At 37.4% G+C, this 16,755-nt stretch overlaps 1 protein-coding gene across 4 annotated transcripts in view; it reads right to left on the minus strand.

The window, feature by feature from the left end:
- Nucleotides 1-1,173: 1,173 nt before the first annotated feature.
- The window catches only part of PXYLP1 (2-phosphoxylose phosphatase 1), a 54,204-nt gene continuing 38,622 nt past the window's right edge, over nt 1,174-16,755 (minus strand). For all 4 annotated transcript variants that reach the window (XM_035545158.2, XM_035545155.1, XM_050712440.1 and 1 more), the window contains 2 exons: nt 6,094-6,233; nt 1,174-3,512 (listed from right to left, as the gene is read on the minus strand). In XM_035545158.2, coding sequence (XP_035401051.1) covers nt 2,581-3,512; nt 6,094-6,233 — 1,072 coding nt within the window. In that variant the 3' untranslated portion in view covers nt 1,174-2,580. The remainder of the gene's footprint in view (nt 3,513-6,093; nt 6,234-16,755) is intronic.

The following is a 16,755-nucleotide window of genomic DNA, read 5'->3' on the forward strand; positions in this document are numbered from 1 at the left end:
CCAAATATTCTGTATTTACATGCCTTCTCAGACTCTCCTAAATAAAAATACAAAATATGACAGCTCAAAGCAAGTAATTTGGCATTCCCAACGTTCAAGGGATATTTAAAACTAAAGCTTTCATAACTACCAGAACTGAAACAGAAGACAAAATACGGGACTGCACGTCAGCACTGCACTGAAAAATTCCACCTCCTTAAACACAGCAGAAGTTTACACGTAACAAAGAAGCAAAGCTGAGAAAGACAGAAATGAGGAATGAAATACCAGTTCCCATTATCCTCCAAGGATAAAGAGAACTCTGGCTAGAGCATGGCAATCAGTGCATTTTTGCTGTTATGCAGAAAAGTTCAGTATGGGGAACAGCTGCAGTATCCATCAATATCCAGCATCTCAGGGATTCTTTGAGCTCAACAAGTAAGAAATCCATCCAAACTCAGGTACACTCCAGCTTATGGCTGCATCTCAAAACCCCTATAACAGACAAAGGGAATCTTTCTGCACAGGGAAATGAAAATAAAGCACTTCTATGGTCCATCTTCAGACAATGAAAAGTGATGCTACTCCTACCTCAGGTACCAAGGTACCAAAACTGGCATTTGCAGAAGCTGTTAAGTATTCAAAACTGCTAAAGAACAGATGCGAAACACCAATAGCATGCGTGTGGTAACATTTTCTGCACTTCAGCATCATTCCTGTAAATGTTCACCAAAGAGCATCAGAGTTCCAACAGGTAACACTCTGAAGAGCTAGAGCTGCCTTTTGCAGACAGCTCAAAAATTCTTTGGAGCATTTGGTGTTTATTTTAGACAAATGGTCTAGTTCACAATTTATACAAAAGTGAGCTCAACTGTAGTATTTTCTCTTCCTGTTTGCCCTCCAGCACACAATCACATATGATTATTAACAGTCAGTCCCTTAGACAAAAAGAAAACCTTTTCAGAAGTTACACATTTTAATGAGATAAAGCAGACCCAAATTTGCTATTGTGATTTCTAATTTGATATTGATCAAGTATTTACCTGCTTCTCCTCAGACTGGGAACCGGAACATATGAAGTGCTACAGTGAGCCAATGCAGAAGTTATTGGCACAACAAGCATCTTAACAAAATACTCTTAAGCTTGTTATTGCTAACAGCTGAGGAAGTCAGAATAAATGTATCACACAAGTATACAAAGAGTCCCCAAATTTTTATTTAAAGAAACGTGTTCAAATACAGCATTGAAAACAGAGTGGAATACCAACAGTTAGAGAACCTATGCTTAATTACACTTCCTTTGATAAACTAGCACCACTGAATCACAAGTCACAGACTAAATTATTTCTAGATGTGTAAAAAACCTCCAGAATTATAAAATTTCTATAGCCTCTATTAAAAAATGGTTCTCAATTTACTACTCCTAAAGAGATGAAATTAGTTTGAATACAAGTTTTCACACATACTCATTGCTCAAGTTACCCATAAAAGACAGTTTATACTTAAGTCTGCACATCCTGATCAAGGGAAAAAATCGTCTAAAAGTCAGCTTTTCACAGCTCTTTACAAACTGAAGTAGTAAGAAAGATCTACTGTGTTATAAATACACACAGTGCAATGTGTACAAGTCTGATCGTACAAAATAAGAGCTTCCTAGTCCATAAAAATACTAAGTCAACTACAAAATTCTTAGTGTTTAGCCAAGCTGTCTCAAGCAGCCACTATATCAAATTCCTAAAACTGTTTTGTTTATAGCACAGCAGCTTGAGCATGTTCACAATGGGAAAGAGCCCAACACTTCCCTGTAAGACTGATTTATAATGCTAATTTCCCACTCAGATTTAGCAGTAATGTTAGTGTTTGCTATCTACTTCAATGTCACAAGACCTTTACATATTTCTAGATTGTGTTTGAACTATTCAAAGTGCTAAAAGTGCAATCAAAGAATAGAGTTTTGCACACATTTTCCAGTACACCCTTCTCTGATACAGGTAACATAAGTCTAGTATTTGTAGGTCTGTGAGGTCAAAAAGGCACACACTTATTTGTACATGCTCAAGTATGTAAGCACAGGTAAAGGTAAACAGTTTGCTTTAAAGACCTGTCCCTAAATATTAAAATGCTTCTATTTGAGTAGGGAGCTTTAAGAATATCTTACGAGGGGTTTAACACAGATGCCTGGAATTTTATAAATATCCTGATACAGCTGCTTAAAGTGATTGAAAGTTGATGGTAAAAAAAAAAGATTGTTCTTGTTTTCAAATTCATGGTATCCAAGTATTGCTCTGGAGTATAGAGAAAATCAGTCTATGCTCTGTCAGTCTATCAGAGAAAGTCCAAGGCTACAGTAACTCATGAGGTTTATCAGTTCATGACAGTTAACACAGCATACGTGAGCATACACAGACATAACACTCCCTCAATATTTGTTCTTCTACTGGAGACCATCTACAGTTTGAATGAAAATAAAACTATTTGAAGAAGGTTTCAAGCAATATCCTTTTGTACTTACAGGTACAAGAAACAACAAGACTGAACTGTGCCTCAACCAAAATACAGACTTTCATTGAAACAGAAGTTAAATATTTTCACTTTCCTTCCCTACAGTGGTCTTCTACGACATGCATCATAATAACTAGTGCTGTTAAAAACTAAAAACATATCCCTCTTGACAAAGCTAACAAATTTTTCTAGTGGGCACATTGGCTTGCTGGAACGTTTATAATAATCCTTGCAAAATGAGGTCTGGAATGTGACATCAGCACCATTGTACAGGATGCGGATAAAGTGTTCTTTGGGTCTCTTCCCATCCTGCCACAGCTCAAAAACTAATCTGGCAGCGAATCGTGGAAATCTGGCCTCTGTAATGCCCAAGGCACTAAGAACAGGTGACAACGTGACATCATGTGCAGAGTAAAGGACAAATACTTCTTCTTTCTTGCCTTCTGCAATACGCTGCAGCCGATTAACGGTCTGGTTGAGGAGAGGATGAGTGGCCAATAGTGCATACAGGAAATAAAGTTTCTTTTCCTGTCTTTCTCTCTCATCCTCCAACTGATGTCTTTTGATTACTTTGAAGTGTTCCATACCAATGCAGCCAGTTTTGGTACAGGGAAAACTGACATTGTGGCAAAAATAGCACAAGAGAGAATCTATTGGGTTAGAAGCTCTCAGCTGCCTCGTGGGAATGCCAACTATCTTTGCCATATCAACATATATCTTCTCCAAATCATTGTTCTTCACCCGTAAGCTGTATTGTCTGCGCTGTTCCTCTTCTAGGTAGTGGTTTCGCATAGGACAGTCACAGCTTCCAGAACAAAAAATGGTGCTCCACTGATGCCTCATGTAAATTTTCTTCCAGTCAAAATCTGGCAAAAAACTGTAGAGCAGCGCCAGCGCACTCTGCAGGGTTCGACTCTTTCCTGTTGTCTCCAAGTAGAGCTGTTTTGCTGTCCAGTCACTCAAAAGCAGTTTATGTTTGTTTATATAAATTTCTCGTAATAGTTGTCCATTTCGCAAGTGCTGTACAACACCTGAAAGAGAATTTTCATATTTACTATTTATTTTAAAGAAGTTAAAACACCTGATTAGATTCTTCTTAGTTTTAGAGGAAATAAAATACAGCTATTGTCCTACTGTTAAATGCACAGTTAGTTAAAAAGTTAGGAACTGGACTTCACCTGTGCTTGACTACTATGAAAACCACAGGAAATGAAATACTTGCTATTCTTTCAGTATCTCTCGGAGCTAAACTGACATGCAGATAGAAAAACCTAGTTCCATAAAATTAGTTTAAAACCTTAGCAGTTTAATATTTGTTCTTTGGACTAGAAACACAGGACTAAATGTGTGTAATGACTATAAAAATAGGATGGTTATGACAGTAGATCCAGACTGCACCTGAGTCAGCTTTCCAGACAGGCAGTGAATGCTGTGCTCCCTGCACATTTATGTCAGGCAGTGGAAGTACCAGCAGGCAGGAAATGAATACACAGAAAGTAAACCAGCATATAAACTCATAAAACAGTACGGTGAGGTATGGCAATGGCATCAGACTTCCCCATCTTCCTTCAGGAAGTACGCAAATTGCTTGGTAGTTCTTATATTAATGCTTTGGCTTTACCCAGCTGGAATGGAGGAGGGCATATATCCTTCTCCCACACCAAAACCCTTACTCCAGAATCCACCTTGCTTGTATTATCCTCTCACAGCAGCCAACAAACACGTATGAGCCCTTTATGCACCAGGACATTTGTATAACTTGCTGCAGGCAATAGGAGTCCCAAATACTACCTCAGTCACAAGCTGTGCGCAATGATGAACCCAGTTTCACCTGCAACCTGCTGTGTCAGTAGGAGTTCCTTAGTAATCTGACAAGCTGCCTCCTGAGGTCACTTTGCAAGACTTGACACTGATGCCTAACAAGTATTTCTTCTGGTGGGGCAGGAGAACATGAGGATTTGACAGGCAATTTTGGACTCAAAAATATAGGGGAATCTCCGAAAAACAATTAGCAAGAGGGAAATGGCAGTAACCCCCAAAATCTTCAACACTGATTTCATTCTGTCTGGTCAGTCTGTAAATCTGTTGACTACCCAGATCCATTGCAATATGCTCCTTCAGTCACTGGTACTTAGGAAAAAAGAATAATAGTTAAAAGTGGGATCAAACGGAACAGACCAATGTTAAAATTGAAAAGATGCAGGATAAAAGTACCATTAATGCAAAGTTTCAAAATAAATAAAGGAAAAGAAGAGAAAAATCAACATATGATTAACCCTTTTCACAATCCCATTTCCGTCCAGTTGCGTAAGAGTTATATTTCTTCATGTTTGTGGGCAAGCACTTGTTATTTCTGAAGCACTGATATGAACACATGCAGAAAAAGAACAGCAGCAAACAAATACACTGACTTTGACTTCTATCAGTTCAGGTGGTTATTCTGGGTAGAAAACACGAACAACTCTGAGCTGTGTAACCTCTGAAAATCCGTTCCTTACAAAGTTATTTCTATACCTCTCTCCTTCTTACCTTTTGTTCCCCTCATATTTTCTATCACCTGCTGACAGCAGTCCCAGATCCTTCCCAAATGCCCCTTTTATCACAGCCCTGATCCAGCACTGCTTCCAGTTTGCCTCTCCAGTCCCAGCCCCCTTGTCCCTGTCACTAGTCCCAACAGCCCAGCACCACAATACCCCAAGCTCTCCACGTGCTTCCTTCTACGCACTCCTCTCCCTGACTGCAGCACTTCCAGCTACCTCCCATATCCCTGCTCTCTTGGTGTGGATAGACTGCATGAAGTATACATTCACTAGCACAGGTCAGCAGCCTCCCTCTCAGCAGTACTGAGGAAGTCTCAAAGCTTTAAGTGCTGGCATTTCTACCCTTTCTCCCAATAACTAAGCTCAACAGGAATGACAGATATATGTGAAAAACTCCATTTTCCTGTGGTAAAAATATACATAAAGAGGCCAGAAACCAGCAGCCCAACAAACATCAACCCAGCTTCCTTAATGCTCTTGAAACTGTGTTTAAAGCTAAGGAGGGAAAAAAAAAAAAAAAAGCAAAAGCAAAAAGCACCAGATGTTTAAAATAGTTATTCTCCTTCCCTAATACAAACATCAAATTTGTCTGTTACATCTGAATCTCTTGCAGTGGTCACCGTTACATCACAAGTGAAAACTGGCAACCAAATGTTCCAAGGCCCTTCTGACTCACTAACTAATCAGCAGGAGATAAACAGGTCTTCCTCAGGACGGATCAAGCAATGTCATTTTTCACATGGGTGACAAAGCAATTTTGTGGTGGGGGGCAACATCAATGGAAGTTGCTCTAACTTGTTAAAAATAAAGTTAGAAGAGATGTCAAGGGTGATCAATCTGTAACAGAACGCAGGCAGGCTACATGACAATGCCCAGTTTCTAGAACTGCCACTACTTTTGTGGTAGAGTTTAATACTTTATTCATACCCCAGCAAAACCTAGGTTATGACCAGTATTAGGAGCTTCCCACAGAAGAGCATTTGTCTCAATATAAAGAAAAATAAGAGATACTGTTTCAAGCAGACTGTATTAACAGAGCAGAGGGAAATGTAAAGCTGCTGCGGAAACTTACCCGTCTGTGTAAGCTCTCCCATCTCGCAAAAGGAATGGCTAGGGTAACGAGGCAGGCTGCTGAGGGTACCATCCATTTGGGCTGCAGACCCTTTGGACATGTGTTTGATGAAAGCTTCCAGCTGAGGATGAGAGGGTTTCCTGAAGAGGTAAACCAAAATGTGAAAACTTCCAAAAGCATATGGAAAAACAGCTCAAAGAGTTAAATATTCCAAGAATGTCAGCTCAGAAATTTCATGGTGAGATGTTATTTCCCACTGAGGCAACATCTGCTCTTACTCAAGACTTTTGCAAGCACGCAGAAGAAATCCAGCCACTTCATACCAAAGAGCTACAGGGAAACATGTCTTGGCATGTTAAAATTACGATACCTTTCAGAAAATAATTTCCTTTTTTTTTTTTTTAAATGAAGTAATACTTTTGTGATTTTTTTAAATTTAAATCCTTGGGGAAAAAAAAGAAAGAACAAACATCTCTCCAGTTTCTGAAGTCCTACTGCACTTTAACAACACAGCCAAAAGCACTAACAATCTAAAGGGGTTCAACTAACCAGTACTGTAAGTAGATGATCTTGTGGGAATTCTCAAGTTTTGTAACATACAATGCTGACTGCAATCTCAGACTTCAAATTTCTCCAGGCTTCAAATCGAAAAGCATGTAGCCTCAATCACATGATACCTGCAAAGTAGTGTCCAGTGGCACCAACTGAAAACAGAGCCCACTGTTTTGGGTGTTGTACTATTATCCAAGAAGAAAGAGTCCAGCACTGCTGGACACCTTAAATAGATAAGATTAAATCAAACTATGTCCTAGGATAAGAAAAAAATATTTATGGCATACTCAAGAGCCTGTGTGAATTAGCTATATGGTTGATAAAACATTATAGAAAATTAGAGATAAAGAGATGAATCTGATGAAATAGCAATACAAAATTGTCAATTTTATTCAACCTTGTTGAATACATACTATTTCAGAAGGAGTAACTAAAATGGCCCACGTGATCAAACCGCATTCTACAAATGTAACTCAAACTTCTGACTACAGACGTGAATACCATCTCATTAATGGCAACAGAACTTTTCAAATCAAAGTACGCTGCATGTCCCTGTGCAAGCACTCCATAAACATCCATCACGTTTCCTCTACTGCCAATGCTGCCTCTGAGCAAAGCAAAGCTTAGGCAGAAGCACCCCTCTGCACAGTCTTAGCACATAACACAATTGCATTTCTGCGTTGTTCCTCAAACACAATATTTGCTAAAAGAATGTTATGAGAAAAAATATTTGCCTCTTTAAAAGTGCTTCCTTCACACCTTAAAAAAACACAACAACAACAAAAAAAACAGTAGTTCAAGCCTTTGCTAATTTGACACTTCAGCAATGACCCAAAGAACCTGGGAACAGAGAGTACCAAGAAACCTCTGTACCTTGCCAGTGCCCCAGAGAGCGTGGCATGTAATCGGCACAATCCTGGCAGGACAATGCAGCAATGTGACCACTTTGCCCCTTCTTGCACACGCACAGATAATCCTTGCAGAAAGTTGGCTTGCCCAACCCAGCTTGATAGAGACTGGGAAGAAAAGGCTATTGCAGAGCTCCATAGTCTTGCCTGAGAAAGCTAGATTTTCACCCCTGTACTTGAGTGTATTGATTTTAATGCAAAAGTAGTAACAACAACTGACTGTAAATACCTCCACAATGCAAGGAAACAATACAATTGGAAAAAAGGATATAAGCAAAAAGTCCAGGTTAACTCACTGCAATAGAATCCAAGCCAACGAAAGAATGTTTAAGACCTCCTAAACTGTTTTGCGGACTTCAAATACAAGACAGACTCCAGTTCATTGGTGTATGGTTGTGCTTAAAATGGCATACACAAAAAAATGCTCCAAGCAATGCAATCAAAAGGGATTTAAACTGAAAATAATCATAATAATAAAAAATCTGACCCCGCTGTCACAACAGAACTTCACATAAGCAGTGTTTCCTTTGTTAGAAGTCAACACTTACATTTTACGAATTATTGAAAATGCATGACTTAAGTCCCCAGACAACAATACATATAAGATTGTACTTCAAGGCTATCTTTCCCCACCACAGTTAAACATTATATTATTCCTTTTTCATCTCTCCTCTGTGAAGAAATGTTCTTTGTTATCCACACACAGGCAGAGGTACAAAGCCACCTCCTTACTCTTGTGCAGAACTAAATCAGAAACAGTTCAGCAATCCATTTTTGCCCCAGATGCTTGCCATTTTAATTGGACTTTCATCCTGAACAGTGATCTGTTTTTTGGTTTTTTTTTTGATGTTGCTCACAAGAAAATTATAAATTAAATAATTTGGAAAAAAAATATAAATGTTGTCAAAGAACTTTTACAGCAGTCTGGGCTGTATATTTATTGTTCACATTCACAATTCGCTAGAAAAACGTTCTGCTTTGATACAAAAAACTCAGATCTAAAAAATCTTCCTGAACTACAGAAACCACAAGAGGGAGCAATAGAACTACTAAAGTGTAAGTAAGTGTCTGAATATCTTTGTTCTGGTGAATTTCGATTCCATGCTTACATAGAAAAGCCAACGGAGAAACTCTTAAATGAGAAAGCACCTACTACAGAGCTATGCCCACAGCAAGTATATACAGGACATCTCATACGAAACAGTCCTTCATTCAACAGAAAGGTAGGCCTTTGAAATTACATTGTCTTACCATTTTATAAAACTCGAATTTGCCAGTATTTAATTTACCTTCAGGAAAGAGGGAAAAAGAAAAAAGACAACTAACAAACTTACAAACTTCTTGCAAAGAAAATGCTATTCTAAATTATGGTACAACTGCCAGTAAGACGATGGTTAAATGAGCAAAATGAGACGAAAACATACAAAAGTTTGGGATTTCTTTAAATCCTTTTTAAAAAGGAAAAAACTTCAAATCAAAAGAAAAACCAGTCAAATTATATCTTAAATTCACAGCTGCTTCTGTATAGTATGATTTTAATAACTCAAAAGAAGATTAATACTTGAGAAGCAGAGTCATGTAAAAGGATTTGTTGCCTTCTGCATCAGTTGAGGCTTCCCAACAAAGCTTAATCCAGTTCCAGATGTGTATTTTAAAAATAACTTTTTGTACATTTTGCTATTTTTACAGCCCAGCAGCGCAAAATGGAAGAATTAAGTTGAGAATATTAAATAAAAGCCATTAACAAATGGTTTTTTAAGCTTATTACAGATGTAGCACACCCGTGGCTGAACAACAGAAAAGTTTAGATTTTTTAAACTTTGCACATCATATGGCTCTAAACATGGGCAAAATGTCAACCAACTTTCCTCAAACATTGTTACCTAATTAGCAAGTTCTCCAAATACATGTATCAGAAAACAAAACAAAAAAAAACCTGCACTATCCATCATTCTGCTTCTTTTGCTGCTTAGGTTACAAAAACCTGCATTCTACTGGAATCAGACCTAGACCGATGAAAGTCAGCACTCACTTGTGGGAAGGAAGAACAAAAAGAAGGAAGAAAATCATTTATAAGTGCAGTGCAAAAAGATTAGTCTAAAAAGTGTCAGACAAGACCAACTAGTATCCAGGACTTGATAAAATTTACATTCCAATGTATTAATATAGCTTTTGATATATGTATGTAGATGCAAGTTGCTTAACTTTAGCTTTTATTTATTTAAGTGAGCACAAGTTAAACACATGCTTGCAGAAACAAATTAAAAATGTGACGGTTAGACACATTTCTGAACATAAAATGAAAGCCTACTACTTGTTAGATATATTTCATGGAAAAAAAAAAAGAAAAAAATCAGACAACAGAAGTACGAGCCATTCTGCCTGAATGGGACAGACATCTCAGGCTGTAATGCGCTTGTGTTCCTAATGTCATTGTCACATCTGCACCACAATTCTGAATACACCAGCAATGCTCCTGATTAACTGCATAAAACAGAACAATTTTTGCTGTTAAGAAAAATAAGTTTGTTTTTTTGCTGCACCACTCAGACTACTAGCTAACAAATGACTCCCCGTCCCCACCCCAAGATTTCCCCTTTATCCAGAATACGAATCCCGCTGTTGCACTGGCCAATTTACCGAAGCCGCAGGAGGCAGAGTATCTAGGCAACACAGCTCAGACTGCTGGGACCATCTGAGCTGCAAGCAAAGAAAATTACTCAGTTGTATAGTTGAAAAGACTGAAATATCCTTAAAATTGTATTCCCATAAAAGTTATCAGAAAATAAAAGTGGACTAAAAAGACATCTACTGTAATTTGCTGGACACTATGATGGTAAATTTCTGCACTTGGGAATGTATGAATACAGTAAGTATTTCAAATTTTGTCAGAACAGGGAATATCTTATTATTTAACATCATTAGTAATAGCCATACACTTTCCTGTTTTTGAACTTTTATTTCCTATTTTTCACAAATATTAATTTGCCTTTTACTTTATTGTTGTATAATAAAATGTTTATCTGTAACAGAACTGAGGATGTTATTTTTTGCTTGAATATTAAATTCACCTTGTCTTTTTTTTTTTCCAAGTAAACATTGGGACAGTAGATCCCAGATTTAACAGTGTAGTTTTCATACACTAGCATTAATATGGACCAATATTTAAACCCTTATTCAACATTTAAGTATCTTATTTTCTAAAGGTCTTAAAAAGCTTTAATACTGAAATATGACATCTCCTTATTGCTACGCTGGAGCCCGTGTAAGTGAAAAGAAATCATACTGTGCAACTATTTGAAGTACATATGTATTTCTGCCAGCAACTGAGCTGACATCCTTCACTGAGAAATTCCTTTTTCCTTGAGAAGTTCAGATACAAAAAGAGACTTATTTCTTTTTTTCCCCATGAGAAGCAAACACTGACTTGCTGGTTGCTCTGAATTAGCACAGCAAAGCCAGAAATACAGTATCAGAGTGAGCATGTGTGCATGACTCCTCAGAAATTCTGCTAAGGAATTTTGTATGACTCCACCACCACAGCACAAAATAAGCATCTCAGAAACATACAAGCAAATGCATTTATTGCATCCATTACATATGTGCAGAGGTCTGACACAGAACTCCTGCAGCTCAACATACTGTAAGTTCAAACATACTACAGAGCTCATTGCTTGTACAGCAGCAGAGAAGCTTCGTTACAGGATACTTTTGCCCTCCTCCAGCCCCACTGAAGACTCCAGTGTCACTCTTTAGAAACTGCTACAGGAGCCAGTGGGATTTTCTGCCCCTAGATAAAGTGGTGCTCGGACTGTGAGTGCATGGAAGCCTTTTTTGGTAGAACCATCTCTCCAAGCAAGGTTATCTTTGTTTAATAAATAAATAAGTACAACTTATTATTATTAAAAATAATTTAAAAAAAGAAATCAGCATGAAGACAGATGTCTGATTTTCCATCAACCATGCCAGACTAGAGTTAACTCACTGAGCAAGAAGAAAACAGTCCGTGCTTCTCAGGGCTATTTGTCCCCGGACCACTCAGAAATATATTACCAATGATTTATATTGTCTATTTGTGAAAGATTTTCATCCATTGTAATCCTTTAACATTCTTTCCTACCAAAGCTATTGGAGCACTAAACCACAGACTTATTTCTACTGTGTATAATGAAGTACAGTTTAAGCCTCGTTTCAAACGTGATGTTCAGCAAACCACAGCATTCAATCTGTCCTCTGACTCATTAAACTTAATACTCCTTTGAACCACCTACAAATTTGAGGCTACAAATCTATGACAATTGCAAGGTTAATCTAATTAAGATGAAGTACAGTGTTTAAGAAACAGATGTGGAAAGATATTACCTTGACAAGACTACATGCAACTACATTTTTTTTAATAATTTCCATGTTCACAAAAATTGAAGAGTGGCACAGATACTATAACCTCACCACCTTATAAGATGCTACAGATAGACAAAATACATTGGTCAAGGTTATGATTAAAAGAGAGATTGCAATAGAAGACTAATTATTGAGACCAATTACTAAGCAGTCATTTATTTAAAACCTAAAACCGAATAGTTAATCCAACAGAAAATTACCAGTTAGCAGATTACGGATGCTTAGCAAAATTGAGGAGAGGTAAACTTTATTTCTCTTACCTCTGTTACTGCACAGTGCTGTCCTCTGACAGCACTGCACTCTGGAACTCTGCAGGAGATCTACATGCCTCGGCAAAGAACTTGTTGACGTGGACATGAATACAATAGAGATTTTTTTCCCCAAAAAATCCCATTTATCCATGCAAATGTCACTTTTTTAAAGCAAACACAGAATTTGCAAGAGCCAAGAGGACCAATCTTATGACAAGGAGCTGCAGAAACCTCAGTGTGTCCGTCACTGGGCAAGTAAACGTGACCATGCCAGGGACACACCAAACTTCTGACAAATGAACATCACCTCTCTGTAGCTGTGTCATACCAGATTGTGTCTGCTAACTGCATCAAAACAAATCCATTTGCTCTTCCACTTAAAAGGCAAAAAATATATATTTTTGTAACTCCAAACAAAAGCTTTCTGTGAAGTTTTCTGTGCCTTCTGTGAAGTTCAAGTAGCCAAAATAAGTCTTAGTCAAAGGACTATACTGTTTCTCTTTTAGAACGCAAGTGAATGAAAAGAGCCACTAAAACTAACAACGGATTACAGTAGTCTACACAAGAGATCCTAAAGACAGTGTTAGTATTTGTGGGGGGGGTGTTTGTTCATAAAAGTCTTGCAGCTTGTACATTTTTATAACAAACTGCCCAGTGATCCAGTCTACTTCACTCCTCTTCTGAGTCTTTAGAGAAGTCAGAAGAGGCCCTGAGATCTTTCTTCACCTAACTGTGGTCTGGTTCATGCTTTGACCTCACTCCAAGTAAAATCCACACCTCCTTTAGCTCACAATATACTACTCGCCTCTCTCATACTTTCCTCTTTCATTTATTGGCAGTTTCAAGACGTGTTCATATTGAACCTAAAATTCAAATGTTTGTTACTAACACTCGAAGCACGTGACAATTAACCGAGCATACTATTAAGTTATAACAGTCCTCTGAAATCTTTTTAGCAATTTCAGGAAAACATTTCTTCTCTATCTCAGATAAAAACTCAAAGAAGACACATTGTGTACCTGTTATTTCTAACACTCAACAAGTAAGGTACAAAGGGGAGGGAATTGGGAGGTTAATTTATTCCCTCGAAAGCAAACACCACAATGAACAGATTTTCACTAACATCGTTCTAATAGCTTTCTTGGAGGGTGGGGAGAGTATATGTATTATTCAGTTCCCCTTGGAAATTTACATCGAGAACAATGGAAATAATATTAATCAAAGTTTTAGATGGAAGGAATCTCCAAAGCATTTAATCCATTTGCTTATATTCATTCCACACTTATATGTCACAATCCATAATTCGCAAAACCCAAGTGTGACCTCAAGGCTATTCTGCATATCCATTAGAAGTCCATGGGGCCGTAGCATAATCTGCTTAATTAATGAATTCCAACAGCTGAATGCTAAGTCGAATAAAGAAGTAGGCTGCTCATATTCAGTCTGTTATCTGAAACTAACATAGAGAAAGCTTAAACAAGCCAGACTTTTAATCAGACATCTCGACGTAATTATAAAGCATAAATAAACCTCCAGTTCAAAGGTAGCAATTATATACCTTGTAATACTCTCAATATAAATACATTTACAATGAAGCACCAAATTTACATCATAAAAGAATATAAGCCTGACAGCCAAACACAGCAAATAGTTTCCTGATGTTAAAATAATAAATATTCCATAAAAATAATGACAGAAACCTTAACAATTCTAGCTTTATTCAAAAAGGTCAGCTTTAACCCATCAGGAAACAATGGTACAGAGCCAACTCCTTTAATCTTTCTACTGTCCTTTCAAAGTCAGCCAGGAGATTCATAAACTTTGTTCTCAAGGAGACAAAAGTCTTTTTGTTCTCTACTTATTTTTACTGGTGGTGAACGTTCGTGGATATATGATTTGTACATTGATCTTCTCATGCTTCATAAATTAGTAACAGCCAGGGGCATCTATACTGCTGGCCTCCTCACATCCTTAGGTTGTGCCCTCTTAACTGCATTACTTGGTCACTCTTGTTGGCAGTGGCAAAAGCTGCACTACTGCCTTGCCCTTTGTGGATAGTTGTCCTGATTGCATGGCTCTCACATTGTTGTATTCCTTGCCTGAAACTGCAGAAATACCTGTAAAAGCTTTTCTAACAGAAACAAAACCAAGGTCTCTTGTGGCACTGTAACACTGAGAAACACAGCAACTCATCCAACATTGACACATCTCCGCAATAAAGATTTCTCACATACATTCTAACATTACAGACACTGAGTAAGATCAGAGCCTTTAAGAACTCCAAAAGGAACCTGGATCATACTATTTAACTTTGTACTTTATTCTAAAAATAATCTCACCCCTTAGAGGCAGATCATTAAAAATGTTATCACAGCTATTAACAAATTGTTCATTTTCCATCTTGTTAAATAAATTAGTTGGGCACACGACTCTGTGGCAGAGATGTCCGTCTGCAAACTCGGTGTGGCGTGCTGAATCTCAGGCAGACAGCTAGCTTGCAGTGGCTGCAGAGCACTGCTGGGGTTGGGCACCTCTCAGAACAATTCAAACTTCTCTTGGAGGATGTTTGAGAATGCCACTTCTTGACAGAACAAACATTTGGTGGAAGTTGAAGTATGAATAAAGAAGAAGAGTCAACATAAAAGTAGGTGAAAGGTCTTTAAAAAACTGGACTACGTATAAAGACCCAAGTCACTTGTAACATGTAAAAACTTTCTCAATAACAGTAAAAAAAACATATTTAGGTTTGTGTTCATGACAGGCATTGGAAAAGCAGTATCTTTTCAAAAGATTTTGATACTTGCGTTAAGCAGTAGCTAAGATATGAGTACATATATACACTCTAAAAATAACAAAATTAGAAGCTATTTTTATCTTCTAAATTCAGGTGCCATGTTTGCTATAAAAAGCAGATTTCTCCTGTCTACTTTTCCATCCCATTTTAGTCTTAAAAAGTATTTATTTGTATATATTACATACAAAAGTGTATATTTATGGAATATTGTATAAGACTAAGAACAAACATAAAACATGTAAGATTTTTTTCTTTAAAAGCACAGATCTTCAGTAGAGGCTTAATTTCACTATTAGAATGGAGAAAAGAATATTACAGTTCAGGTGGTACTGAAACTTTGCACATGTGTGCACATACACAGATGGGTTAAAACTGCTCACGCTTTCAAGCTTTTGTAGGGTCACCCCCCCGCCACAACAGTAGCTTGGTCAGCAATATGGCTATTTTTCAATTACTTGTGCCAGGATAACATTAGAACACTGACAACAACTGAAGACAGCACTGCAAGCCTTGCAAATTTCAGGATATCTATTCACAAGGGCGATTTCTTTTACCTTTACCTTTTTAAAGATAAAATCACAAGCGCTCTCGATAGGAGGCTACTAACATTCTACGGAAAATGGCCCATTAATTTATTCAGACAAGAAGCACATATTTGATCTAATACTCGGAAAAGCACTTTCAACATGCCATTACATTTTCAGCATGACAGAGCAAAGCTACTTCTGAATAATTCTACAACAGAAAAGCAAGAACATCATATTTCTTTAAAGGAAAAGATTCCATGCTATTCTGGGAAAAAAGGTATTTATGGTAACATCAGCACTGCTTTGTATACCAGTAGATCAGGAGGCCTGCTATGCTCCCTCCCTTAGTAGTGAATGCAGGTACACAAATTTGTTGCAGCTCCCAGTCACAGAAAGCTGCACACCTGATGCTGTTGAGTGGGTAGCAGTATAAAGTTGCCAAGAGATTTTATTAATGTCTCATAGTTTTTCTTGATGTTTTTCCTTCAACTGTAAACATTCAGTAAACATTCACTGGATAGTCCTCTATTGGGAAAAAAATAATAAAAATACCGTATATCCTATTTAAAAAGAGAAAAACACATGTATTCAAGCAAGCTAGGACCAAGATTGGTGACTTGAATCATCCTGTTTATTTCTACTGCTCTGCAATATACTTCATCTTTACCAATGAAAAGCTCTAAACAAGAAAGAGAGGTTCTTCTAGAAGAAGCTCAAACTGATTCAGGTATCAAGACAAGCATCAGCAAACTACGAAGACATGATGTTGGACAGAAGCATGATACACTGAAACAGAAAGGTAAGTGACATTTTAATGACAGACACAAGTATCAAATGTTTGACAGTGTGAGTGAATGTTAACTACAGTATACGTGTAGTTTTCAAGTAACAAACAGTTTACTTTGTTTAGCTTGCGTTTTTATCATTAAATTTATTTGTTTCACACTTCTCGGGGGAAATTTGAGACAAATCATTAATTTAAGAGGAAACTCTGAAAACCTGTATTTATATTATTTTTTCTTTTACTTATCAGAAAACGCAAATATCAATTTTCCTGTGGTAGTGACCCAGACATTTTTGTGTTCACACAAAAGGAAACACACATAGCTGAAACGGAAGGGATATTTTCAAACACTGCAATAACATTTTGGAAGTGTCTAGAAGCTTATCTAAGAAGAATGGTAACCTAAATACTTAATTAAGTAGCTTTGGCTTTTTTATAGAAATAT

This window comes from Cygnus atratus, chromosome 9 (assembly GCF_013377495.2).
Source record: "Cygnus atratus isolate AKBS03 ecotype Queensland, Australia chromosome 9, CAtr_DNAZoo_HiC_assembly, whole genome shotgun sequence".
Taxonomy (NCBI): Eukaryota; Metazoa; Chordata; class Aves; order Anseriformes; family Anatidae; genus Cygnus; species Cygnus atratus.